Source organism: Hyposmocoma kahamanoa, unplaced genomic scaffold, assembly GCF_003589595.1.
Source record: "Hyposmocoma kahamanoa isolate Upper Pololo Valley unplaced genomic scaffold, ASM358959v1 181, whole genome shotgun sequence".
Taxonomy (NCBI): Eukaryota; Metazoa; Arthropoda; class Insecta; order Lepidoptera; family Cosmopterigidae; genus Hyposmocoma; species Hyposmocoma kahamanoa.
This window is the reverse complement of record NW_020653712.1, coordinates 1,954,474-1,982,060: the sequence shown is the minus strand read 5'-3', so window position 1 is coordinate 1,982,060 and position 27,587 is coordinate 1,954,474. Positions and strand designations below refer to the sequence as shown.

Sequence of the window (27,587 nt, the reverse complement as noted above, 5' to 3'; positions counted from 1 at the left end):
TTGGATCTCCATGCTTTCACAACACGTAAACACTTGATTTGGAATAGTGACACTCAAAAACAAAGTGATTAAGTTTCGATGACTCACACGTGGTGATAATTAGTCTCGCGATGCGCTCACTTCCGATGCACAAAAGTGAATGATAACGTGACCTAATTACATTGATATTTATAGTTTTTGGAAGCTTGTTAACTAGTTACTAACTTAGTGAGTTGATCTAACCGGGATAAGCCAATGATTTTTTTTGATTTATGGCCTATGTGGGAATCACAGTGCGGCGGCGGCGTACGCATCGGATATCATTGATAACTAATATCTAAATGTTAATTTAAAAAAAACAATTATGATAAAGAAATAGGTTTCGCAATAATCGTCTTGTCTGGTATAAGTACCATGAGCAATTCAAAAGTAAAAGTAAGGTAATTGCAGGTCGTTTAATGAATTGTAATAAATAATCAAATTTAACAATGTGATAATCGATACTCAAAAATAAGAAAACGAACCGTGGAGGTGGTCTGCAGACCTCCAAGCACCGATTTATTTATTTTCACATTACATTTATTAAAATTTCAACTACTCATCTCAAGTTAACAGAAATTTTCGTTTTAAATGTTGATCTCATTAAAATGAACTCTTCAATTTATTAAGGGTTACGAGACTATTGTAATTTGAGTATTTGACGCATGTTGTAGAACGTGTTTACTTAATTTAGTTATGTTTATTTAAGTTAGTCTTATCTTATGACGCAGAAAACATGGTTGAACTCCTGCCAGAATCATTTAGAAAACTTTACTTTTCTTAAGTTGTTGTAGGTAGTTTATAACAACGCATAGTTTAGAAACAACATGTCTCCCGAAGATTCTATGAGAGGTGCATTTTTTCGGTAAATGTAAATATTGGGTCGTCAAACACGGAATTTAGGGGTGTTAATTACTCTCAAAATAATACAATAAAATACCCGAATAATTAATCATGATTCACATGATGACCGATCAAACAAAGTGATTGATCAAAGAAAGCGACTGATGGGGTGCTGATCAACGACGGAGGTCAGCGACCTATTAAATTTCAAAGTTTTTTGCCCTGAGTACCTCCCGGTAGTTGCCTCCAAACAGCTGTGTTTTATGATGTAGGGTTGACAATACAGACTTTTCAAGCAAATCTTTATCATTGAATAACTTGGAAACTATTACACTTAGAGCAAAAAGACTTTCAGTACAGTTAAGTACATATTTAAGACTCTTCACGGTTTTCGGCTTTGTCGGTCGTTCTGTTCCACCCGGTATAAGTTGCAATGGGCCGTTCCTCATGCTCCTACTGGTAGGAGCACGAGGATTAATATGTCCTTTGCTCCTATCGTGACGTCGTATCTAATAAGTACAGTGAACTAGAAGAAACTAGAATAAAAATAAAACTTTTGTTTTTTTGCTTATAGAACTGATGAATGAGTGTAACAATTTTGTTCCACCTTCCCTTTTTATAAGTGTAGGCTTTTCCATACTTTCACATATTTTTAATTTAATTATCAAAAAACAAGAAATCTATTCCGTCTTCAGAAAAATCACTGACATGTAAAAATGACAAGTAAAATGACTTTTGTTATAACTATTAATACAAAGATCGAACACAGAAAAAATTCCTACGATCCGGCCGGATTCGAACCGACGTCTTCTAGCATACCGTGGCAGACGACATACCAACTAAGACACGGAACGAACCAGCGAACCTCACGAATTTTTCTATGTTTGTTGTCGTATCTTCGGCTTTTTCAATTACTTTTAGTCGTAGCGCCATCTATGAGAAATTTTAAGCATTTCGTCACCCAGTTAGATACCTTTACAGTTACCAGCCCTGGCTAGAGATGTCGTTATTCATTGTTTTTAAAGTTTTATTGAATTAATATTCAATTCTTTTTTACGTGAAATCCCGGATCGAACGAATTTTTTCTGAGTGTTCGTTTTAATAATTATAACAAACTAGTGGGGTAATTTCACATAAAAAATAATTGAATATCAATTCATCAAAAATTTTAAATGTCTTTTGTTTCATTGTTTATAAATTGTATGTAATTATAAATTATATGTAATATAAATTATATGTAAGTACGTTAATAGCTTTCACTGAAGAGGCTGATAAGCTTAGAGAATCGGTAACATACAATCGAGTACTACAATATTAATTACATATAAATATTACAGTGCATTAGTAGGAGCACGAGGACATTTATCCTTTTGGTCCTACCAGTAAGAGCATAAGGACATATTTAGTTCAGTAGAAGCACCCAGTAGGAGCATAGGGAAACGGCCATACAATGTGCGCGCCAACTTTGAACGCACCACTGTTGCGTATTATCAGAAATTTTTAGTTTTAATGAATGTAGGATAATTAAAAATATGAATTTGCTGGACATGCTAAGTGAGGTAAGGGCAATAATGGTCATCATCCTTTAATTGTAAATGATTAGAACAATTTTTTGTAAAAAAAAAGTTTTATTGAAATCGGATAACGGAAAGTGGATGAAATCCATTGAATCGGACCACTACTGAGGTACCCCCTTTCCATAAAAAAAAGTACCATCGATATCGGTTCACAAATTTCTGAGTAGACACGTAACATACGTACACATAAAAATACATCCTAATTGAAAACCTGTTAACCTGTTGAGAACCTGTTTCAAATCTGTATACACACTTCACTTTTTATTGGTTAAAATAATAATGGCCTTTTATGGCATAGGAGACTGCACGCTGTTATGCGTGGTAAGTACCTACGATGCAGGACGAAACCTGTTTGCTTATAACAAGACGGAGCTGCCGCACTTTATTGGCTCGTAAGCCGGGGCACGCGGCAAGATTTAAATTATGATTTAAATCCTGATTTAATTAAATATGTTTAATTTTATTTTCTTTCACAGAAATCAACATAAAATCAGAAAATTATATTTTAAAGATTAGGGTCTTTTACATCTGCGAAATCAACATCATTATTATAATACTTAAATAAAAATAACTGGCTTGCCGCGATTAATTAATCTTTTACAATTACTACGTCTTAAGCAAAAATGTAGTTAAACTGTATGATGAAATGAAAAAAACAAAAAATCGTGATTAATTATGATTTTTTCAACAATCGTGTCTTTTCGGTTTTTTCAATTTTTTCAAAAAAAATCATGAGTATTTCTAACCCTGACACGGTTCTCCTGCGTGACGTGACACAAATATCGCTATGGGTTTCTTTTTAAACTAAATAAGTTCTATTTTGTTTGTTGTAAATATTGGACACTACATTGTACACGCTTATCATTGTATGTATGTTTCAAATTAATTATTTAAGTATTCTATAAATATAAGAGAACATACCATAAGAACACGACATACTACGTTACAGAAATATATACGCAATTTATTTTAGTTTATACGCCACACACACGTCCGATACTTACTCAGTTTTAGGGTCCACTGAAAATCAGCTTCCTTTTACATACGCCACGTCGCACATGTGACATCTACTTAGTACACAATAATGTTGAGATTTGTGGTCATTTCATTACCTATTACTAAGATTTTAATGAATAAAATCTTAGTAAAAGATTTTAAAGAAATAAATTAATATTATTTAATTTTTTTTTGTTATTCTTATTTATTTTTGTTTTAATTTGTTGGTTTTAATTTTTTTTTTTTTCAATTTCTTACTGTGTGTTATTGTGTTGTGGCGTTATGCAATAAATGGTTTCTATTCTCATGACATGGAACCATCTTCCTAATATACTAGGTGCTTTTATGTTTGATGGCAGATGACCCGCTCGAAGCTGGAGGGGCTGGTGGGCGACCTGATCAAACGCACCGTGGCGCCGTGCCAGCGCGCGCTGCAGGACGCGGAGGTGCAGCGCAGCGACGTCGGCGAGGTGCTGCTTGTCGGCGGCATGACGCGAATGCCCAAGGTCAGTCTCGGCAAAACTACTTTTGATATCGCCAAATTCAGAAGAAGACCGAGTGAGAAACAAGCGTTTATTTAACTTGACAAATTGCATGCCTCCGAAATTCCGTAATTGTTGACATACAACCATAGACAAAAAAGTGTAAAATTAAAAAATAAAAGAGTCCAGGAAGTATCCTGGACTCTTTTATTATTTAATTTTAGTGAGGTGACGTGCTTTTTAGCTCCGATATTTATCGAGCCATCAGATTATGTAACAAAAATCAAGTTGATAAATTTTTTATCATTCAAGTTGATAAATTTTGGTACCTGTCTAATAAATTATAATGAAACGAAATAAATTATAATAAATTCTTGTTGTTTGTTATAACGAATCGTCGGATTCTTCTCCATATAAACGGGAATCATCGCCTGAATCCTTATTAACATTAATTATTAATTCTTGAGTAAACAAATTGTCAAACGCAACATCACGATCCCAATCAGAAAATATATTCTTTTTTTAACCCGCTCGCATCCACGATTAAAACTTCTTCATAAATAAAATATGAGTAAAATGTATTGTTATAAATAAATGGTTGGACGGAATATAAGAACTAAAAATGGAACACGCACTCTGCAGGCCTAAGAAATGTGGGGTTATGGAAAAATACCCTTGTCTATTATATCCAAATTTTGCCTTTTTCGTAACAAATATTTTGAAAAATTTGTTACTGCGGATTTGTCCCCTAATTTGCCACCCCTAGAAGTGAAATATTTTTTCCTCAAAGTTGAATGTAACCACTTCTGAGGTTATCTCCTTTCCATCAAAAAGAGAATCGTCGAAGTAGATACACAAAGGTCTGAATAATCGCGTAAAATACTCACCCCAAAAAAACCTCGAGTTGAGAATCTCATCCTTTTTTAAAGTCGGTTAAAATGCCATTCTCTTTTTTTTTTGCTAATGTATAGATTGAAATACGCTTTGAAATGGAATAAAGTTTAGTTTGTGTTTTAAGCGCCGTCGATCAGTGCCGCGCCCATACGCGTGCACTTTTGCAGCGGCGCCAGATCATAGCGTAGTACCAGCTAGTCGCAAGCTCAATGCCTGCGGCTTTCCTAGAAACCACGCTACATTTATAACTTATTTACCACATCTAGATACTAATATTGTAAATAACTAATTAGAATAGGCATAGCATTTTTACTCTTTATAAATTAATTTCATGGTATTTCTATAGTGTTTTGCCTGCGCTAGTCAGCGACCTGAAGTGGGTCTTGGCCTCCGCTACGAGTTGACGCCAGCAGGCCCTTAGAGCTAGCACGACGATTTTCTCAATTTGAAACTTTTCTGACAATTGCCCAACACAAGGCCATTTTTCTTTGTTATTCTCATGCTTTTAAAAATAGAAATAGCAACGGGATAGCAAGGCATGCGCGGTAACTGCAATTGACCAAAGAGATTTTTTGGCAGTATGTTCTATATGTGTCCAATAAAGTGCTCATTTCCTACTCTCTTCTCCTCCAGGTCCAATCTACAGTGCAAGAGATCTTCGGGCGCGCACCCTCGCGGTCCGTGAACCCTGACGAAGCCGTGGCCGTTGGCGCGGCGGTCCAAGGTGGAGTCCTAGCCGGTGACGTCACGGATATCCTTCTACTGGATGTGACCCCGCTCTCGTTGGGTATCGAGACCCTAGGAGGAGTGTTCACCAAACTCATTACAAGAAATACCACGATCCCCACTAAGAAAAGTCAGGTCTTCTCGACAGGTAAGATTTTTGGTGTTATTAGCGAGTAAACACGATTTCGTGTCGGAACTTAAGTTAAGCAACTTAAAATGAGTAAAAAAGACAACACAGCATGTCACTACATACCAATTTTGTTACATATTTATTATACTTTTGCGGTCTTTATTTGGCGGCTCAATAAATAATTATAACTATTTTATTTTAAAAAAACCGACCTCAAAAGATTATGGAGTTATATTTATTTGCCAAGTTTTATTGAAATCGATTATCAGAAAGTGGGTGAGATCCAATAAACCGCATTCGTCCCCTAATTTGCCACCCCTAGAAGTGAAATATTTTTTCCTCAAAGTTGAATGTAACCACTGCTGAGGTATCTCCTTTCCATCAAAAAGAGAATCGTCGAAGTAGATTCACAAATGTCTGAGTAATCGCGTAAAATACTCACCCCAAAAAAACCTCGAATTGAGTACCTCCTCCTTTTTTGAAGTCGGTTAAAATGCCTTTATCTTTTTTTTTGCTAATGAATAGATTGAAATACGCTTTGTAATTGAATAAAGTTTAGTTTTGTGTTTTAAGCGCCGTCGATCAGTGCCGCGCCCATGCGCGTGCACTTTTGCAGCGGCGCCAGATCATAGCGTAGTACCAGCTAGTCGCAAGCTCAATGCCTGCGGCTTTCCTAGAAACCACGCTACATTTATAAATTATTTGCCACATCTAGATACTTATATTGTAAATAACTAATTAGGCATAGTATTTTTACTCTTTATAAATTCATTTCATGGTATTTCTATTGTGTTCGTATTTACATTCACTGCATTTAGAACTATATCTATAAAAAATAAGTCGAGGAGATATTGCTTAAAGTTTTTCGCTTTAATTCAATATAGATAATCAAATTCGTCCTTATTAAAATGTTTTAAAAAAAATCGTTTTCGGTACTAGCAGGCCAACTGTCAAAATAAGAATAAAGAAGGCAATAATGCAATTAGTATTAGAACGCCGTCAAATTCATAATATAGACATTTTTGGCAAAATTGTATTTTATTTCACGATCTGTCGATAAAACTGTCGACGACAACTACGTGACTATTAAAAATTTTATGAAAACTGGCAACCTTGCAATGTCATTTTACGCCGTCTTCAAAAATGACAGACTACAATGATTATAGAAATGCTTTTGATAGAATTGACCATAATTTAATATTGTCCTGAATAAACTTGCTAAAATAAGTATCGGAGGTGACCTTTTTGTGTAGTTTTCTTCGTACATGAATAATAGATCTCAAGCAGTAGTCGTGAATAATTTATATATTCAGATGGCATGTCATACCTAGTGGAGTGCCCCAAAGTACATTATTAGGGCCTCTCCTTTTTTATATATTTTTTTCTTAGCATATTATGATTCCACTGTTTCCACCGGATATATACTTCTTGGTCCATTGATTTCAAGAAAGACGCTGATGGAGTAATTTCTCAAAAAAAAAAAAAAAATAATAATAATAATATGGTAGTAAAAACATAATATTCCAATTTAAGAAGAACTTCCGTAGCCTATTAAATAATACGTTGAAAATTGCTGCAGCGGCTGATGGACAAACACAGGTGGAAATCAAGGTGCACCAGGGCGAGCGTGAGATGGCGGCCGACAACAAACTGCTGGGACAGTTCTCGCTTGTTGGCATCCCACCCGCGCCAAGAGGAGTGCCTCAGGTCAGTCTGGAACGAGACAGAAGTCTCGGTATGATCCGGGAGTCTACTCCCGTTCTGCATTCGCATCCTTCCAAAACAGTTCCAATTAATGTCCTAATGGGACGTGAACTAAAACTGGACTGTATTACTATAGAGCTGGTATATTCGCCATCTCAATTACACAGCTTGGCTTGCAAATATCATATAATTGTATAAGGTCGAGTAATAGGGTCGACCGTCGCCTGTGGCTGTCGATAAGACAAGTTCGCCGCTGCGCTGCAGGCGCTCGTCGTGACGTCACGCTAGGCCGTGTCGTCTTCCCGCGCGTATCGTCCCGAGCGCATATAGAACCGGTTCGCCACAGTTACTGTGAAATAAGTAATACTCGACTAAATCAAAAGATAATGTCAAGAACACCCGTACACTCCATACAACGATCGAAAGTTATTAACCTACTACTACTACATACAGCAAGGCGTTACCTGCACACGCGCAAATGTGTTCGTGAAGTGGCAGGGTACTCAGAGCTTTCTCGTACTACGTTACGTGGTCAGAGCGGCAACATAGCGAAAATTTCTATCGCGAATTTGTTATCTATAATTCTGTTAATAGATTCCTAATAATTACACATGTTCATTACGTATTTATATCGATATAATATTATATTTTTCATTAATTCACTAATTAGGATTAAATTGAAGATTTATTTAAAAAATATATAAAAAGCCCTTATAATGTTATATTTTGGACAGGTACCTTTAATAAGGCAACCAAAGTAGTTGAAATTGCGTGTCCCAGTTTATCATTACCTAGTTAATAATTAGGTATATTCACTACGCAATATTTATCGGCAACACAAATTGAAAACTCGAGAACTTGTTTACTAGCTCACGAAGTTATGGCATCTTATTATATTGATATAATAAATCTGTATTATATATTACTCCGCACTAAAGAAAACAGTTATTGAATAAGTCTCAGACAATTTCTTTTTTTTTTGCTTTCTTTGTTTCATCTTTCAGAAAACGAAAGAAACCCCTCTCTTTGTCAAGTTTAGATGATTGTAAACAGCCGTACACAGCACAATTCACGACCATTATAATTAGTAGCGTAATGAATAAATGAAAACTATATTGAAATATCAAAGCCGTCTTAGCGCGAAAACCGCTCGCCGACAGCGTTGTTGTCGTTCAGTTAATGTGACCGTCGATGTGCGGGGCGTGTTGCGGTATCTAAAGCTAGGGAGGGGCGAAGAGTGTCCGTTTCTTTTTGTTCTCTGATGTCAAGTATGAAGCTTCATTCACATCATGCGTTTTTTTAATTGGTCGAGTATTATTTGACAGTAGTTGTTTCGGACAAATGTCGAGTGGAGAATGGGAGTAGATGTCTAGGCCCACGCTACTTAAATTTTGTTTATATGGCCCTTCCAACTTCTTGGTTGTACGGGAACGGCACTGTTACCTGAGCAAGCGAGCCCGTAGTCCGAACCCCGCCAAGCAGTAATGTGACCATTGCTGCGTTCCGGTTTTAAAGGTGCCGGTCATCGAGTATATAACTAGAAATAGAGACGAAATAAGGGCCGGCGATCCCTGGCAACTGATCAGGCAAATGGGCCTTGTATCACTTTTAAATATCAAATCGTTTGCACAGAAATTAGAAAGCTGTAATAGTACAGCGTCAACAACTGGCCTGTGAGTACATCTCCGTATATTCCAAAAATATTCTGTATTTATTGTAATAAAGATAGATAGATCTCTTAACTATGGGGCTGTTCCATTCGGTTGTATGGGAACAATAGCAAAACATCTATAATAATAGTATGCCACTTTGGCTTATTGCAGAGATTCCATAAAATTATTATTACCATCTATATCATGTACCTGTAATAACGAATGAATAAATGAATTGAATTGAATTGAATAATAATAGTAACGTACACACTCAACATAGCCCCGCACTAGGGAAACCCTGTGTCGCGGGTGCCATGGACACACACATAGACTACCACAAATTACACCCAAACTCACGAGAGAAATAAATGTAGGCCATATAAATATTTCTCCCGACTCGGGAATCGAACCTGGGACCTCTGCGTGGCAGTCCGGCATGGTAACCGTTCGGACACGGAGGCAGTTCTAATTACAAAACAAACGGCATCACATTTCATCGGTAATTACATATGTAATTTTTCAATTTTCGTACATTATGACTAAGGTCAAGTTCAACTGGTCATTTTGAAGTGAAATTATTGATGACACCCTTCCATTCGGGCTGGCCAATCGGAGCGCAGTTGTCACCGTAATGGTTTGTCAGAATAGTTTCAATAAAATTTAATGACATTTCGTCACTATTTCTAGTTGTATACTCGATGGCATATGGGACATTTCAACTTATGTCTCAGGACGACGCGGCGACGGGCGCTCTAGCAGTTAAAGCTTCAAGTCCCTCTTCGCTTATGTATCTATGTTTTAATAGCGACGAAAGGTTGATTAGTTATGAAATTTGTTAACAGATCGAAGTGACATTTGACATCGACGCGAATGGCATCGTACACGTGTCAGCTCGCGACAAAGGAACGGGCAAAGAACAACAGAGTAAGTTATTTATTAATATTAAACAAATTCTAGTATGTCAGTTTTCTAATAAAAAGCACAGACCGAGTCGATTACTTATCCTTACCAGCTTACTTTAGATCACCTGAATATATTATATTAGTAGCACTGGAGCTCCTTGTGAAAGAGTTCGTCCAATGAAGTACCTTACATATTTCTGCTGCCAAGCAGTAATGTCACCATTGCTGTGTTTCGGAGCTTTTGGAGGGGTTTTGAAGGGTAAGGGTGCTGGTGAAATTACAGGCACATGGGACTTGTCAACTTATGTCTCAGGGTGACGGACGCAGTGGCACTGCCCTTTGAGCGACACTGCGACTGTTGTGGACAGGCGTGACGCTTACCACCAGACACACGACTTGTTCGACCCGTCACTTACTATTATAGATACTTGAGTCTATGAATTTGTGGCTTGAATTTGTTCTGTGGTACTCGTGTTGACCGCTCTAAAAGACTAAAAGCCATATTTCGATCCTCCTTTGGTCGACTCATCGAGTATAAATAACCAGAAACAGACGAAATGTCATTTAATTTGTTTGAAAACTGTTCTGCCATATGGTAACAACTGCGCTCCGATTGGCCAATTCTAATTTACGGGTGTCGTCAATTGTTTCACTTCAAATTGACCAGTTTAACTTGAGTTGAACTTGCTATAATGTACGAAAATTGAAAAATTGCATATTTAATTACCGAAGAAATGTGATTCCGTTTGTTTTGTAATTAGATAGTTTGCTGTTTTCCCCACACAATCGAAGAGTTAGAGATATTGTCTTTATTACAATAAATACAGAATATTTTTGGAATATACGGAGACGTACACACAGGTCAGTTGTTGGCGCTGTACTATTTCACCTTTCTAATTTGTGATTTCAATGCAAACGAGAGTTGATATTAAAAGTGATTAAGTTGAAGGCCGATTTACCTGATGGGTCGACTAGAAGGTCCGGAACAATCCATCCTTATGTCGTTAACATTCCACCCATTCGCACTTAGCGCTTTGCTTCCTCCTTTCTGACGCGTACGGCAAAGGAATGAAATACTAGTATACTTTACCGGCTTCTGTGTTTCCCGAAAGGCACAATTTTGGGTCACATCGGCCACATCACATCAGGTGAGATTGTGGCCAAGCGTGTGTCTATTATATATTAAAAAATGTGTGGCTTTTCTACGGGCCACTACTTCTGTGGCCCAGGACCTTTCCTTGCAGAATGAGTCGCAGTGGACAGTATTTTTCACTCCGCATTATCAGCTATATTCTAGAAAATTTTTGGTGAAATTACAAGCACATGAGACTTGTCACCTGTCTCAGTGTGATAGGCGTAATGGCAGTGTCCCTCGCATCTTTGCCATTTAAAGCTCTGAGTGGCACTGCAATTGTTATGGACAGGCACGTTGTTTAACACCAGGAGCCCGACTTGTTCGTCCCATCGCTTGTATAAAAAAAAAAATTAAATAAAAAAAAAAGTTTTATTTAAACTATCTTTGTTCTTCTCCTGCAGTTATAATCCAGTCCTCGGGCGGTCTTTCAAAGGACGAAATCGAGAATATGGTAAAGGCGGCCCAACAGTTCGCGAGCGCGGACAAACAGAGACGTGAACGTGTTGAAGTATGCAACCAAGCTGAATCCGTGCTGCATGATACCGAAACCAAAATGGACGAGTACAAGAGCCAACTGCCACAGGACGAGGTAAGTTTTGGACATTTTGCCATTTGGACAAGTTACAACTTGGACTTATTGATATATATACTTGACCCGAAAAATAAAGGCTAAATTAATAAATAAATAATACCACCTTAATTAACTGTGACACTCTAGTACACTTCAGTTGTATAATAATATAGTTAAGTGTACTATATTATACTTACCTTTCTGTAAAGACAAACGTCTAAAATAAAATATCCTAACCCTAACTTAATCTACTATTGAATAAAATAATGTCAGTACACTAAAAAAACCGACCTCAAAAGTTCGTGGAATTACATCTATTTGCCAAGTTTTATTGAAATCGGTTTCCGGAAAGTACGCGAAACCAGATTTATCCCCTAGTTTGTCACCCTTAGAGATGGAATATTTTCTTCAAATTTAGATGAGATCGCTACTGAGGTATCCTCTTTCCAACAAAAAAGAATTTAAATGAAGAATTCTGACATTGGAACCTCCTTCTTTTTTGAAGTCGGTTAAAAATTAAAAACAGACAATAGTGAAGTCACTTTTAAAGATTGAAACATTAGATTTTCAATGAACTATGCCGCTATAAGGATTTTTGCACAGTGATATTTAGACATCTGTTGAAGTCTGAATATACAATGTCATTAAAAAAACCTAGAGGAAAAAACTACTAAAACCACATTCTCATTCGCATACACGTTATATGCAAACTTAAAAAAACACAGAAGTTGCAATTTTTTAAAGATACCTGAGCTGCTGTCCACTAACTAAAACGTGACTAAGGGTCGTATTCTAGAACTGTACTCAATGCTCAAGTCAGGACTCGAGTATGATTCAAAGCACTAGAAATCATACTCAAGTCCTTGCCATTAGGGTTGTATTTCCAGTGCTTGAAATCATACTCAAGTCTGCTCAAATCCTGACTTGAGCATTGAGTACAGTTCTGGAATACGACACTAAGTGACTAATGCTCAAATATCCGTTTTAAATAGAAAAAGACACAAAATTCTGTTTTTGGAACTTACCCTAACGATGCATAGCTCAAATATCATTAAACAACAAATTTCGATGTTCTAAAACTGTTGTATATTATTCAGCGCCCCATTTAAGCCAGTCGCGATTGATCGTTCGCTGCGGGCAAAGCCGGGTGCGAGAGCATTGATGTCTAGTTATCACCCGTCGCGTTGTTGTACGCGGGGGGATGATTCCAGATTATCTACATTGTCATTCCTTCATTCACGCCTTTTAGTACCACAATGTAGTCATATTAATGAGTGGCGTCTTTTCCATGAGTTAACACTGACAGGTCTTACTAGGAACATACTCTTCGAAAGTAAAAATGTCACAATTGAAGCATTGGGAACAACAACGGGCACCCGAAACCCGTTCGACACCCAAATTCCGTTTTGACGTTATTGCATCCTATACTTTCGTTTCAAAACAGGTCACTGACCCGACCATAGACGGTTTATTGTAATGCCAACTACAAATCGATTAATGAATTGAATGAATCGATTTGTTTAATTGAGTGGTACTAGCGGTTTTCCCTACATAACCTGTATAAGCATATTTGAAATTTCCGAAATCTTAATTTTAAGCCCACCTTCAAATCCTTACACTTATGTTCTCGTTCGATTGCAATTGAAATATTCGATTTACTAATCGATTACAAAAACTTAAATTGAATGAACCGGATGTTTTTTTTCGTACATCACTATGCAACCATAGACAAGAAATCGATTCAAAATTTTAATAGTTTGTGATTGTTTAGATTATTTTTCGGTTCATTGTTGTTCAGGGGGCCAAAAGGGCGAAATCGTGCAATTCAGTAGCAATTCCTCTTGTTTTCGTAAAATTGTCCCACGTTCCGATGAATTGTATACATTTCTTTTAATTTTGATTTTATACAAGAATTTAGTGTAAATAAGTATGTTCATCGATAAAACAACTTCATAAAAAGTTTACATTACCAAGAAACCTAGGATTTCATTAATTTTCAATTCAAAATGAAAAGGAAATACAAATCTGGCTATGAGTACGGGGCTCTTTTAAATTTGATAAATTATAAATTTAATAAGAGGTGTGGTCAGAGATGTAATATACATAGTTATTTAAAATACTTACACCTATTTTTATACATTATTGTTTTAATATTTAATAAGTCAATATTTTTTTCCGACAAATCGAAGTGACTTGGTGAAATTCGGCGACTAATTGCTTACAACACTATTATTAAAAAAAAAAAAAATATTGAGGACGTAACTGTTTTCGGGACGTTTCGGAGTAACTCAAAATTGCATTTTTTGTTAGAATTCGTGCGAAAATAGTACTTCAAATATGTTTTGTCATATTATATAATGTTTCAATAATATTTATGTATTTGTTTTAAACTTAATTATGCTAATGATTGTTTGTTTATTGTTTCGTTGATCGTATTCAAAGTTACATACTATCGCCTTCGTTAGCTGCCAAATTTGGCCTCTTATTTGGTGACGACTATAGTGATAGTCATTTAGGTATTCCAGAACTCGACTCAATGCTCAAGTCAGGACTAGAGCAGACTTGAGTATGATTTCAAGCACTGGAAATACGACCCTCATGGCAAGGACTTGAGTATGATTTCTAGTGCGTTAACTCATACTCAAGTCCTGACTGGAGCATTGAGTAGAGTTCTGGAATACGGCCCTAAGTGAATAACCACGAAAGCATCTAAATCTCAAGAACTATATTGTGTACTAAAAAAATTTAAAAAAGAAAAAGTTGTGATAGCCTATTAAGACAAGGGTTACTTCTCAAGGTACATTTGTAAACGTTTAATAACAATACGTCGTCATGCATCCAACCCGAGTTGTGCCAATTGAAAATGTTTCAAAAATAAATGTTTTTTTTGTATAGTGTGATAAATTGCGTGGCGAGATAACGAAGCTGCGCGACCTTCTCGCGAAGAAAGATGCCGTCGACGCGGAGGAGATCCGCACTGCCACCTCCACGCTGCAGCAGGCCAGCCTCAAGCTCTTCGAACAAGCCTACAAGAAGGTGAGTAGCCTACAGAGTCACTAGCAATTACATATTGACGGTTTCATATATACTATAACCAGAAATAGAGGCGAAATGTCATTTGATTTGTGTTAAAACTATTCTGCCAAATTACTACAGTGTCAACTGCGCTCGGATTGGCTAGCTCGAATTCGAAACAACTGACGAGTCGATTTGAAGTGAAACAATTAACGACATTGTTTCACTTCAAATCGATCAGTTTAACTTGAGCTTTGCTATATTGGAGGAAAATTGAAAAATTACATATTTAATATTTAGTTACCGATGAAATTTGATACAGTTTGTTTGGTAATTAGATGTTTTGCTGTTTTTCCCCACACCGCCGAATGGAACAGCCTCCAATTGTTTTATTACAATAAATACAGAATATTTTTGGAATATATATTGGAGACGTACACACAGGTCAGTTGTTGGAGCTGTACTATTTCAATTGTAATTAGTGATTTCAGCGCAAACGAGAGTTGATATTTAAAAGTGATATAAGGCCCATTTGCCTGATGAGTTGCCAGGGTTAGATGGCCCTTGTTTCGTCTCTATTTCTGGTTATATACTCGATGGTTTCGTGACTGCATCAAAAGGCAATCCCTTTTTTACGGGCAGTCAAAGCATTAACCTATTTTCAATCCATTTACAGCCAATTTTGAGTAAATTCCGTATCAACGTTAATCAATATAGCTTTCCTCTCGGTAAATATTATCGTTACTGAATATGAAGAAGGTGTTGAGGCCCGATTCTTGCAACAGATAATATATCACATTGTTTATTTATTTATTCACTAGTATTTAGATATTTCTTCAATTTTAATGTCATTAACAAATATCTACGCGATAAGATACAGAATGAAGCAATAGGTTTACGCACCAATGTCTTCGACGTGCGTGTACGTGTTGCCAAACAGAAGTGGCAATGGGCTGGACACGTCTGTCGTAGAGACGACGACCGCTGGCGCCGAAGAATGTTTCTAGACACCCCGTTTAGGAAGACGAAATATGGGCAGACCACCAGCGAGATGGTCGGGCTGAATTAAAACTGACCCGACCTGGAACAGAATCGCCGCATACTGAGGACAAACCCCGCATCTTTTCTACATAAGTTTTGATTATAGTGACCCTCCTTATTAACCACATGGTTATGCGGGAAGTCACTATAACCTGTGGGCGCACAGGAACCTTATGAGTTCAGATTCTGACTCCAGATCAGCCAGTGTCGTCACAGACCGTTGTCACTGACTTAATCTGGTTCTCAAGAGACTAGTGCCTCGGGTGAGCTGCCCCGGGTGCACGTACAGTATCCTCCATATTTTCCAGATATGTACCGGAGCTGTAGGTACGCTCATTTCCCGTTGCGCATTGCACAACTATAGTGCGCGCGGAACTAGCTGGCCGCGCCTTAGGTATGTGAGCGGTGGGACGGGGAGGCGGGGGCACTTGATGTCATTACTCAGAATACTCAGTTCGGTTGACAGTTCTGGCTAGTTTAGACAAAACGCACAAGAGATTGCAATGTCAAGATGAGTCCGCCGATAAAAAGACAATCTAAGGAAATAATATTTAAAGTGCATACGTTTTTTAAAAAACGGAAAGCCGATGTCAATAGTTTAGAATATAAAACTGATGCGAATATTCATAAATTAGTGGCAGAAGCAACCGGGATATCAGAACGAAGTGTAAGGAGAGTGATTGCTCAAAGTAAAACATCCTTGCAAAATACAGGGGAAGCAAAATTTAGTTCTCCACGAAGGCCAAAAGAGATAAAAAAGAAAATACAAGTTGCTGATTTTGATTTAGGAGTGATAAGAAGAAAAATAAATCAGTTTTATACGGTACAGAAAACAAATCCAAGTCTACGAAAACTAAATGCTGTGTTAAAAGAGGATAATATTTTAGATTGCGGATTAACTTATTTAAGAGAACTTTTGCACAAACTGGGATATTCATTTAAAAAATGTAAATCGAAGAGATCCCTTTTATTAGAGAGACCAAACATTGTTGAATGGCGAGTGAAATATTTGAGGGCCATAAGAAAATTCAGAGAAGACAAACGAAATATATTCTTTTTGGACGAAACTTACGTTAACCAAAGTCATAATGTCCAAAAATGTTGGCAATCTTCGTCGGAGCCTGGTGTTTATGCAGATATAGGCAAAGGAAGGCGTTTAATAATAGTTCACGCTGGTAGTCGGAACGGGTTAGTTGACGATGCTCTGCTAATTTTTAAATCAGATTCAAAAACAGGAGACTATCATGGAGACATGAACTCTACAAATTTTTACAACTGGGTTGATCGAAAGTTAATACCTAAACTTCCACCTAACTCAGTCATAGTTATGGACAATGCAGCTTACCACTGTGTGCAAGTTGAGAAGAAACCGACTATGTCCTGTATGAAAATTAATATGCAGAATTGGTTGCAAAATCATAACGTGCCCTTTTCTCCCACGATGGTCAAAGCTGAACTCTTGGGCTTGATTAATACGACCCAATCAGAAAAAATATACACGATTGATGAACTTCTGAAAGGTGCAGGTCATACTGTTCTAAGACTACCTCCATATCATCCAGATCTCAACCCAATCGAGCTTGTGTGGGCAAATATAAAAAATTGCCTGGCCAGAGATCACATTAATGCTACATTGGACGAGAAAATTACAATACTAACAAGACTATTTTCTGAATTTTCTGCCGAACAATGGCAAAAATGCGACGACCACGTACAAAAAAACGAACAAGAATACTGGAATCATGATATGAGATATGATACTGTGATGGACGAATTCATTATAAACTTACAAGATGATTCTGACTCAAGTTCAGACAATTCAGAATCAAGTGATTCAGAGGATAATATGTCAGAGTAATTTCATATCTATAAATACAAAGTCGTGTTAGTTACACTAATTAATTAATAATAATTTCATAAATGATTCAAATATGTCGGAAGAATTTCATTTAATTTGTTTTTGGTTTATTTTACTTTTAATTGCAATGTACGGACAACAGCAAGTCCATCAATACATAAATGTCAAATTTATCCAATCAATTTTATACTCTATTCCCTGGACTTTAAGTTGAAAATCAATTGAGGAAATCTAACAGTTTGTGGCGGCCTGATGTGCTGCCGACTGTACATTGCAATTAATTAGATAGGTATAATATAAACTTGTAAAAGTTCAATTGGCTTTAATTTTTTCTTTTCAATAACTGAACAATTATTGTTCACGATATCTCGAGATTGGTCGTCACTGTCTAATCTCATGTGCGTTGCGAGCAGCAAGCAACCCGCCCCCTCACCCCTGTCCCTACCTAAGGCGCGGCCAGCTAGTTCCGCGCGCACTATAGCGGTTGCCATCCATGTATAATATATAACCCGTCGACTCTAAAGTCCACTAGCAAATCTCCTCATTGGTGTCGGAGTTGTGAGTCACGCTCACTTCCCAACACCGAATGAACGGCGTCTCTCGAGTTTCTTAATTTCTACGCGACTGGAGGGACCGAAAGCTGTATGTGAAAGCTCATCCTCTACTAGCTCTCCAGGCTAGTTGCGGAGATGCCAAGTAGCAGTGTCCTGCGACAATGTCCGGCCATAGCTACCGGATTAAAGGGCAACTCACTTCAGGCCCTCAACTAAACACCACCGGGGCAGATGAACGTGTTCGTTCCTGCAGCTAACCCCGGCGAGTCCATACCCAAGTCCGGTTCTGCCAGAGACGCCTGTGAAGGCGTATAACTGGCGGAGGGTTTGGCCCGGACGCCCGCCCTAATCTGGTCTTGCCGTTGAGCCCGTAGTCTCTCCGGACAACCCTATCTCTCGGGTCGATAGATAGGGAATAAACTGCGGACAATGGAAATCATATCAAGAGGCATATATCCAACAGTGGAATCAATGATATGCTGAGAAGAAAAAATATATTAATAAAGAGACGCCCTAATAATGAACCTTGGGGCACTCCACTAGGTGAGACAACTTATCTGGATATATAAATTATTCACGCCTACTGCTTGAGATCTATTATTCATGTACGAAGAAAACTACATAAAAAGGTCACCTCTGACACCAATTCTAGCAAGTTTATTCAAGAGAATATTATGGTCAATTTTATCAAAAGCACTTCTATAATCAGTATAGATAACATCTACTTTATGACCACGGTATCGAAAATATCTAAATAAACATGATGGACATCGATTACAAACATGTTTATGGTACGCTCAGAATTGCAAAAATAAGTCTACCTTCAGCGTTCGACTTGCAACGAGTGATCGGATGCAATAGAAATCGGATCGCACGCAATTTCGGATGAAAACGATATGACAACGCATTAGCTACATATTCTCAAATTATTGGTATAAATTTGTCATTTAACAATATGACAATATAACGAAATAAAACAACGATGTGTTCCGTTACATTTAGTTAATTTAAATAAAACCGTCTTACATTCCAACTAATAAATTCTTTCATGTGATGGGTTTTAAACCATCCCCATTGTGCAGTACTTGCAATAAAATAGAGGATCTGTTTGTATTGGTGGAATGTAAACGTAACGTAACCCTGACGGGTACAATGTTGGGAATGTAAGTTTACGCAATGGTCAAATTAATTGTTGGCTTAGAGAGCCTGTATGTATGTATTGGCGCTCTAAACTTGTACAAGTTTTTGAACATGTCGCTTGAGTAGGGAACCCAGTATTCTTCCCATGAGACTGACATAGTCACTCAAGGTGACTAAAGCTTCAATAAAAATCGATAAAAAATAATAACAAAACCGTCTTGATGGCTCTCTATTTAACTTAATAATTTCCTACTGGGCGTTTATATACTGCAAAAATAATTTTCTTGCCTATATTGGATAATAACTAGTTGATTACTGGAGCGGCTTTCACCGGGCCTGACTTTTTGCGAGACCGCGGCTTTCACCGGGCCTGACTTTTTGCGAGACCGTGGCTTTATTTTATTTTTTATTTTATTTTATTTTATTTCGGGCATCCAACAGCTTACAATATATTAACAATTTGAAAGATAAACAATCCCAAACAACTACGCCAATTACAGGATACCACAAACATTTTTCAAACTTACAAACTTCGCTACGTCATATCAAGAAGCGGGCGGTCGTATTAAGATGTAAAAAAATTGTATTGTCGATGTGTATGTTAAGAATGTCGCACTTATTTGCAAAGCCATTAAGCTAGATAGATACACCATACTGTAATAGCGGCTACCCGTTCCCTATGGCGATGACCGCACGTTGAACAGGGTCACCCGTTTTATACGTGCACACATTTGAGCCATTCCGTCTTTGACATAGATAGAGTGGTCAAGCAAGTGTGCCACAGCAATGGAGTAACATTATCATCCGATAATACTGAGACATAGGTTATTGGACGATTTAGTACTACTACATGAAATCCTATTGGTGATCATCACATCTCCCGTCTGCCTATTGGACGATTTAAAATTTACACCAAATTCTATTGGTACTTATGTATTGTTGTGTTTTTTTTAACAACTCCACTAGTTTTTATTATGATTATTATTACAAGGACATATTTGTCTTGGACACTGTTTATCTTTTGGCCGATCTTCCCAAGACAAGGAGATCGCAAGAAGGATTCAGTTGGGATAGGCCGCCTTTGGAAAACTGGAGGACGTATTTAAATCTAAAATCCCTCAAAGCCTGAAAACTAAAGTTTATAACCAATGTGTCCTGCCCATACTTACTTACGGTGCCGAGACATGGCCGCTCACAAAGGAATACATGCACAAAATCAGAATAGCACAACGGGCAATGGAGCGCACCATGCTCGGCATTTCCCTCATCGACCTCATACACAACGTGGAGATACGACAGCGACCAAGGGCCGTAGACGTGGGTATGCGGATCGCGAGCCTAAAATGGTGATGAGCAGGACACGTTGCTAGGCGAGACGACGACCGATGGACCAAGGCGATTACTGACGGTAGGAGCGAAACGTCCTCGAGGCAGACCACCTGCTAGATGGTCGGACGATATTGTCGGGGTGCAAAAGAGGAGGCCTATACCCAGCAGTAATGATGATGATTTTACAAGGATCTAACACATGGAAAAACATTTTCAACCCGATGGGACTTGAACCCACGATCATACTGCACCGTAGTGTTGCCTTACCAACTGAGCTACGGTTCCTACGTGGGATCTTCTAGCCTTGTACTCTCGTTCTTCGTCCTATATCCGTCCGAAACAATTAGGTACTGTCAAATAAGTAATACTCAATCAAATTAAAAGACGAATGATGCGAATGAAGCTTCATCCTTGAAATTGTCTATGGTTGAGTATTACTTATTTGACGTTTATTGTTTCGGGCGAATGTCGGACGAAGAACGAGAGACCCTCTGTTTCGTTGTTGAACGAATCAAGACTTACCACACGAGATTCCGTAGGTTGATTTGTCATGAATGTCGTGAATGTGCCGTGGACGATTGTTTTATCGTTGAACGACTGTCGTGCCTAGCTGTTCCCACTAGATCGTGACGACAATTTATCGTTTCACGGCAGCCGCCTAGTCGTTTGCACGACAGAGTCGTTTGATGCACTGCAGTTGCATCTATGTTCTTTTGGAAGGCAGTAGTGTGTTTTCGCTTATATTTACGATTCATTTATATATAAATCAAATACTATACACCCGTACAAAATAATACTTTTAAATTATAACTATGACAACACAATATATTTGTTTAGTAAAAATATGATACAAAATCCTGTTTTTACACTTCAATGCAGTAATTTTTACAAGTTATTATATATAGTTCTGCACGATTGACAACCTCGCTGTCAGTCGAACAAAACGAAGATTGTTGCGATATTAACGCTCTGTAAGCGAATTTAACGCCCTATTTAACGCACACTTTTTAGCGACGCCCATTTGTTGGTAGGTCAATGGGTCGCTTTATGAATCCCATTCATTTTTAATACGTCGTCATTTTCCTCAATCGAAGTCTAGTTAAGATATAAGGTAATCTTTTTTGTATCAACTAACATGAATCCTACCCCGGTAGCGGTTACGAGAATAAGAAGACAATCCTTTACAACAACCTAATATCATCTTTTTTTTCTCTTCAGATGGCAGCGGAGCGCGAAGGCGGACAAGGAGGCCAGCAACAGCCACCTCCCGGTGATGATGTCAAGAAAGAAGAGAAGAACTAAAGCTCGCGCTCGCTAATCGGACACCGAACGTAACCTGCCAAATTATACATAACCACGCTGCTCTACATATGAGATGTATGTGTATCTTGCGCATACGCAAACAGTACCAGAAGTCAATTTGGTCTCCAGATTCAATAACCTATCGAAAGTCTCAAAGATAAGGGTATATGGTCAAACCACCTAAAAGTTTACTGGTAACTATAGCTACTAGACGCGATACACGCTCAACATTTGCTGATAACAATAGTTAGCAGTAAATAACGGATGGGGAATGGGGAACTGTTTTACCGATAACTCTAGTGTGGTGACACGTATTGACACTAAATTTTTACTAGTATTTCGCAGTAATACTTAATAACCTAGTATAACAGAACATCTCTACTATGCGTAACTAACACAGGGTTAAGTGTCAAAATTACAACTTGTGGCGCGATATTTGAGTTTGAGTGTTTCCTAAAGACTTCTGCTGTGAGTGTATACCATTACTATTTATGTCACCTATCAAAATGATCGTCATTTTGTATTTTTTCTGATGGCGTTAAAACGTTAACATTTAATATCATATTTATGTCACAATCTAAAAACAAAATTGTTTTCAAAGCGGAGGTCATTGTACTTTGTAATTGTTCAAAAAAACAATATCGCTCAAACACAAAATTTTATTCAATATAGGTTGAATTAAAACCATCTTTAGATGATTACATTGCGAAATTTGATACGATTCGTCAATTTCCATTGTCCACGAACTTTTCGCTATTTCCCGTTGCTGCCCGTGACTGTTTTTAATTTATTTTAAAAATAATAAAACAATGTTTTCATTATGATTCTAGTGTTAATCGTTCTTAATAAAGTGAATATACAAAGTGGTTAGGAGTTAAAGCGTAAAATACTATGAAAATTTTGCAGAAGCGTTTCAATACACTCGTGAATTCGAAAATAAGTCGTCGATTTACAATCGTAACTGTAGTCTAAACAAAAGCTAGTTACATGCTCTTATCGTCCATGTTATTCTTTTTGCCGTAGTTTAAGCGCCCGTGCACACAACACAATCAAACAATCTAAAATTACGTCATCTGTCAAGGTGACATTGTGTTCACTCCCAACTGTCGTGTTCATGGGGCTCTGTCCAAACATTTTTCAGACAGGACATTGGCGAAATCGCCATTTTTTTTGTATAATTTTTATAATAATACTAAACTACCTTACATAGTTATTTTTACTTGACATTGGCAAAATCATTGATTATTTCGATGGGGCCATAACATTTAAAAAAAGAAGAAACATTTTTCAATATTTTTCAGACTATTCTGTATCATACAAACTATCAAACACGGCCGAGTGATTTCTTGTACTGTTTTATGATCTCAAAGAGCTACCTAAATATATCTCGGGAACCGGTTTCTCCAGAAAGCCGTCCACACATCACGGCAAAACAATAAATTGCTTTTTTTTAGTTTGTTTTTGTATAAGTTGTTTATCACTGATTGGAGAGACCTTTTTGTTACATCTTGTATAAACTACAATCGGGAGCATGCGTGTCACTTGTAAGGTGCGAGTAAATAAGCTATGTAAATAATATAACTAGGTATGTGCTTGCTTAAGCACATTTTGAAAACGAATAAATTTGGTATAAATAAGACTTCACTTGAAAGAAGTCCTAATTATACCATAGATAAATATTGGACGCAGTAGAAAAATAAAAATAGTTTTTGAACCGATTTTTTTTTGTTCAAAAAACGCACAGTTTTACATTTCTGCGTGTGCGATTTGTGTAGTTGTGCGTTTTATTTTCTATAGTTGTTATTTTTAATTTTATTCCTCATAGATTTACTTCCTGGGAGGTACTACATGAAGACATTTTAATTTATATAGTGTCTATGCACGTTTGTCAGTTTATTCATTCATTATGTATACAATGGTAAAGCTAGAGCAAGAACTAAATTAGTCCAAAGATCACGATAGTCTATCAATGCGAAGTGTCTTAAGTGCTCTTAGATTTTGCTTTAATATATATTTTTAATATTTAAAATGGTTCCACTTTGCATTTCGTCTAGTATTTCTACAGAGAATAATATTCCGAATAGTTCATTTGGTGGAACTGCCAGTAGTTTAAAATAGTTCCACTTTGCATTTCCTCTAGTAGTTCTACATGGAATAATATTTCAAATTAGTGGAATTGGTCATTGACGCCAATGGTAAGCTATACAAATTCGCGATAAAAGTTACAAAATATTTAAAAAAAATCATGCAGTGTCTCCTAGATACGTAATCTATATATTTTATAGAACACAAGAAGCTCGAAATGTTAGCGCCGGAAGTTAATTGTTATTTAGTGAAAGAACTGGTTATTCCCTAGGCTGTTATTTGTATTGGAATATTTGTATTTTGAAACAACAGGGTGTAAACAAGAGAGAGTTAAATTTAAACTCGAATAATCAAGATCGATAAAAAAAGCGATGCTATTACAGTACTTCGTTAGAATCTGTTTAAATGTTTTTACAAAATACAAATTACACCAAAATAATGATGTAATAATTGTAATATATATGTTTAACAATATGAAATTCTACTCAACAGTTTGTGGACTACATCTTGTATGACGATATAGCCTGCATTTTCCACACATTAGACAAGCTTTACTGCATTTAAAAATATAATTTTTTATATAAAAAACATGTGCTCCCCAGACTGTTGTCGTTTTGGTGATTTTCGCTGGATAAAAAAGCATTTCTATGCATATATTTTTTTAAATCGCGAGTTTTGATCCCCATACGAGTGATTTAGGTATGTTACCACTTGTACTACTGAGGTGTACTCAGGGAAATATTTTTAATAATCTAGTGGTGCTGATCAGTAGTACCAGAGGGAATTTAATAAAATTTTCCGCCTTGAACGTTATTTTAACCGTGTTCGAAACAAGTGAAGTAGCTTTAATATTGCAATATGTGCATAGAAATTGCCTGTATTTGTAGTAATATTTGACTTTTCTCACGGCGCGTGTCCTTTTCTAACTAATACAGAAAAAACTGGCACATTATTACTTATTTATCCTGTGTTAGACAGCATTTGTCGATTCTCCTTATAAAAACACGCATTTAGTACAAAGCGTGCTCACAAGTTCGCCTGTGCCTTTAAAGTGCGTAAACCTCGCACGCATCATATAGCTTTCATATACAAACATCACATAAATTACTTGTTATCGATGATATGGGCCAATATATATCCATAAATATACTCCCGGACACATATTTCGAGCCACTTTGCATTGTCAAGTATTAAATGTCCTTGGCTTAAATAATGTTTGATTGGTCAATAACTAATATTTTTGAAACTGGTGTTTTAAACGTCATTTTCAAAAGGTTTTGGTGAAAATTTGAATTTTCGAAATCGGGAAAAACTCTCTTCAATGATAATAAAACAAATTTTATTCTAGCACTTGAAAAATAAAAATGCAAGATGGCTCGATTTATGTGTCCGGGAGTGTAGATTGAAAAGTCATTATTACAACAAATTGAAGAATCAAGGAATGCAATGTTCCACATTTAAGTTAATTTCTCACCGCGCCCGCCGCCCGTGCGTTTATTCCTAGATTTGTGCGTTTATTCACAGGCCTGTGTGTGGTGTCGTGCGTGCGGCCGGCGCGGCGCGTATTCTAAATTAGAATAGTGAAATATATTATTTCGAATTAAATTATGTTTTTTATTTATTACTTACCAATAATGCAGTGTTGCCTCACTTTTTTATAGGACGGACGAAATACGTTGGATTAAAGCGGCAAGTTTATTGTTCGGTCTCCAGAATATTACAATTTAAAATAAAAAAAATCCAAGCAATGCGCATCACATGTTACGATTATAAATGTAGTTGTTACCTATACTAGTCATGATACGGACTCCGTTAGTCAATAAGTTCTATGACGGTTGGTGGAAAGTGATCTACGAGAAAAAAATCACTAGTACACCTATGTGAACGCAGGTGAGCCACGGGAAAAAAATTCTATCCAGTGATTTTCAAATAATCAGTTGAATGGCGTGCCTTCCAGCGTGATCATGGTCGTGTTTTAGAAATTTGACTAGCCAGATAAGTCTCTATTTAGTGGCGTGTGTTTCTGGCTAATAAAATTTCAAAAACTCGACCATGGTCACGCTGGAATAAGGCACACAATTTAATTCATGTGAAAACTATTTACAATAACACGCCATTTAAAAAAATGCATTATTTTGAGGTTTCTACTTTATTGGGTTGTAAAATAAATGAAAAACCAATTGCATTATTAATTTTATTTATCACAAACACGTACAAAAGGAAATAATTTAACACAGCAACGTATTTACAAATTTTTATTACCTAATTATAATGTACATACATACATCGAAATTATTATCACTTTTATAAATATTACCTGGGTATGTCAGTTTATGAAGGGAAAATACACTTACGGACAATAATAATAAATAACAATGTGAACCACAAAGAACGAGAACCACTTAGGGCTGAGTTTCCGTTACTGCGCTGTGGAACGGAAGGGAAGCTTCTATTTTGTAACGAAATAGTACATAGCATAATGAACTCTTAAGTTAGAATGCGATACGTGAGAATTTTTCGAAAGGTATGATCATTTGGCTCGTAGTATATAGGTTTAGGCAATTAACATAAGAACTTGCTGTCACATGGTTAACCGGTCAAATACAATAGTGATGAGTTTCATATGTCGTATTACTACTGTACTCTTTAATTTGGTCGCCTGTCATTAGCCGTCATTTTTTTAAAGGCTGGATTTTGGATTGTTTATCGTGCGAAAGTTGTGATACGTGTTATTAAACACGCTTATTTAAATATTATATATTTAGTACTATTTTAAATTTGGTAGTTCGAAATTATATATTTGGGACCATTTTCAAAAAGTCCTTTATAATTTTACAATAAGTAACCACTCATAAAATACCTCATTAGGGTTTGTTTACATTTAGTTATTTACTTGGAAACCTTTGTAATATAGTTTGTACGTTATACAAAAAAATTGCTTCTTGCTTGTTTGTAATTTGGCAGACTTTAGGCAAAAAGTAAATATAGGAGTAATATCAATGCATTAGAATCCGGTTGAAATTACTAAATGTTCACGTTATTAAAAATTTCTAACCAGAGCATATTATTGTCGGTTTGCTTCGGCAGAAATTCCCAATCTCTCACTATTTCAAAGTGAAAAAGAAACTAATTTTTTTAAGTGTCCGACTTTACAGCCGGTGAGTGTAGATTGTCTATAGCCATGTGATAGTGAGCGTGCCTATAGCTCCGGTACCTATCTGGAAAATAGGAATGGTGCTATACGTGCAACCGGGGCGGCTCACCTAAGGCACTAGCCTTTGAGAACCGGGTGAAGTCCGTGCAAACGTGCTGATCCGGGGTTACGACCTGACTTAGATAGTCCCTGTGCGGGTTCGCTCGCAAAGGTCAGTGCCCTTCCCGCATAACCAAGAGGTTGAAAAGGCGGGGCACTATAAACAAAAGTTATGTAGAAAGATATGGGATGGGATTGTCTATGGTCCTATAGGCTAGTGCGGCTGATGTATCCGCTAGTATATATTGCACCATTGACAATAAAGCATTTTAAATCTGACAAAAATAACCTGCTCACCCTAGGTCAATCATTTTAAATCTGCCCCGCATGGGCCTGGTTGCCCGGATCGGGCGAGATCTCTCTCCGCCAGGCATAGTAGC

At 37.0% G+C, this 27,587-nt stretch overlaps 1 protein-coding gene across 1 annotated transcript in view; it reads left to right on the top strand.

Moving 5' to 3' along the window:
* The window catches only part of LOC113226049 (heat shock 70 kDa protein cognate 5), a 39,840-nt gene extending 14,547 nt beyond the window's left edge, over positions 1 to 25,293 (top strand). Inside the window, exons 9-15 of the mRNA XM_026458555.1 lie at positions 3,794 to 3,940; positions 5,444 to 5,684; positions 7,246 to 7,373; positions 9,865 to 9,946; positions 11,461 to 11,648; positions 14,526 to 14,666; positions 21,786 to 25,293. Of these exons, the coding sequence (XP_026314340.1) occupies positions 3,794 to 3,940; positions 5,444 to 5,684; positions 7,246 to 7,373; positions 9,865 to 9,946; positions 11,461 to 11,648; positions 14,526 to 14,666; positions 21,786 to 21,869 (1,011 nt within the window). The 3' untranslated portion in view covers positions 21,870 to 25,293. The remainder of the gene's footprint in view (positions 1 to 3,793; positions 3,941 to 5,443; positions 5,685 to 7,245; positions 7,374 to 9,864; positions 9,947 to 11,460; positions 11,649 to 14,525; positions 14,667 to 21,785) is intronic.
* Positions 25,294 to 27,587: the final 2,294 nt, after the last annotated feature.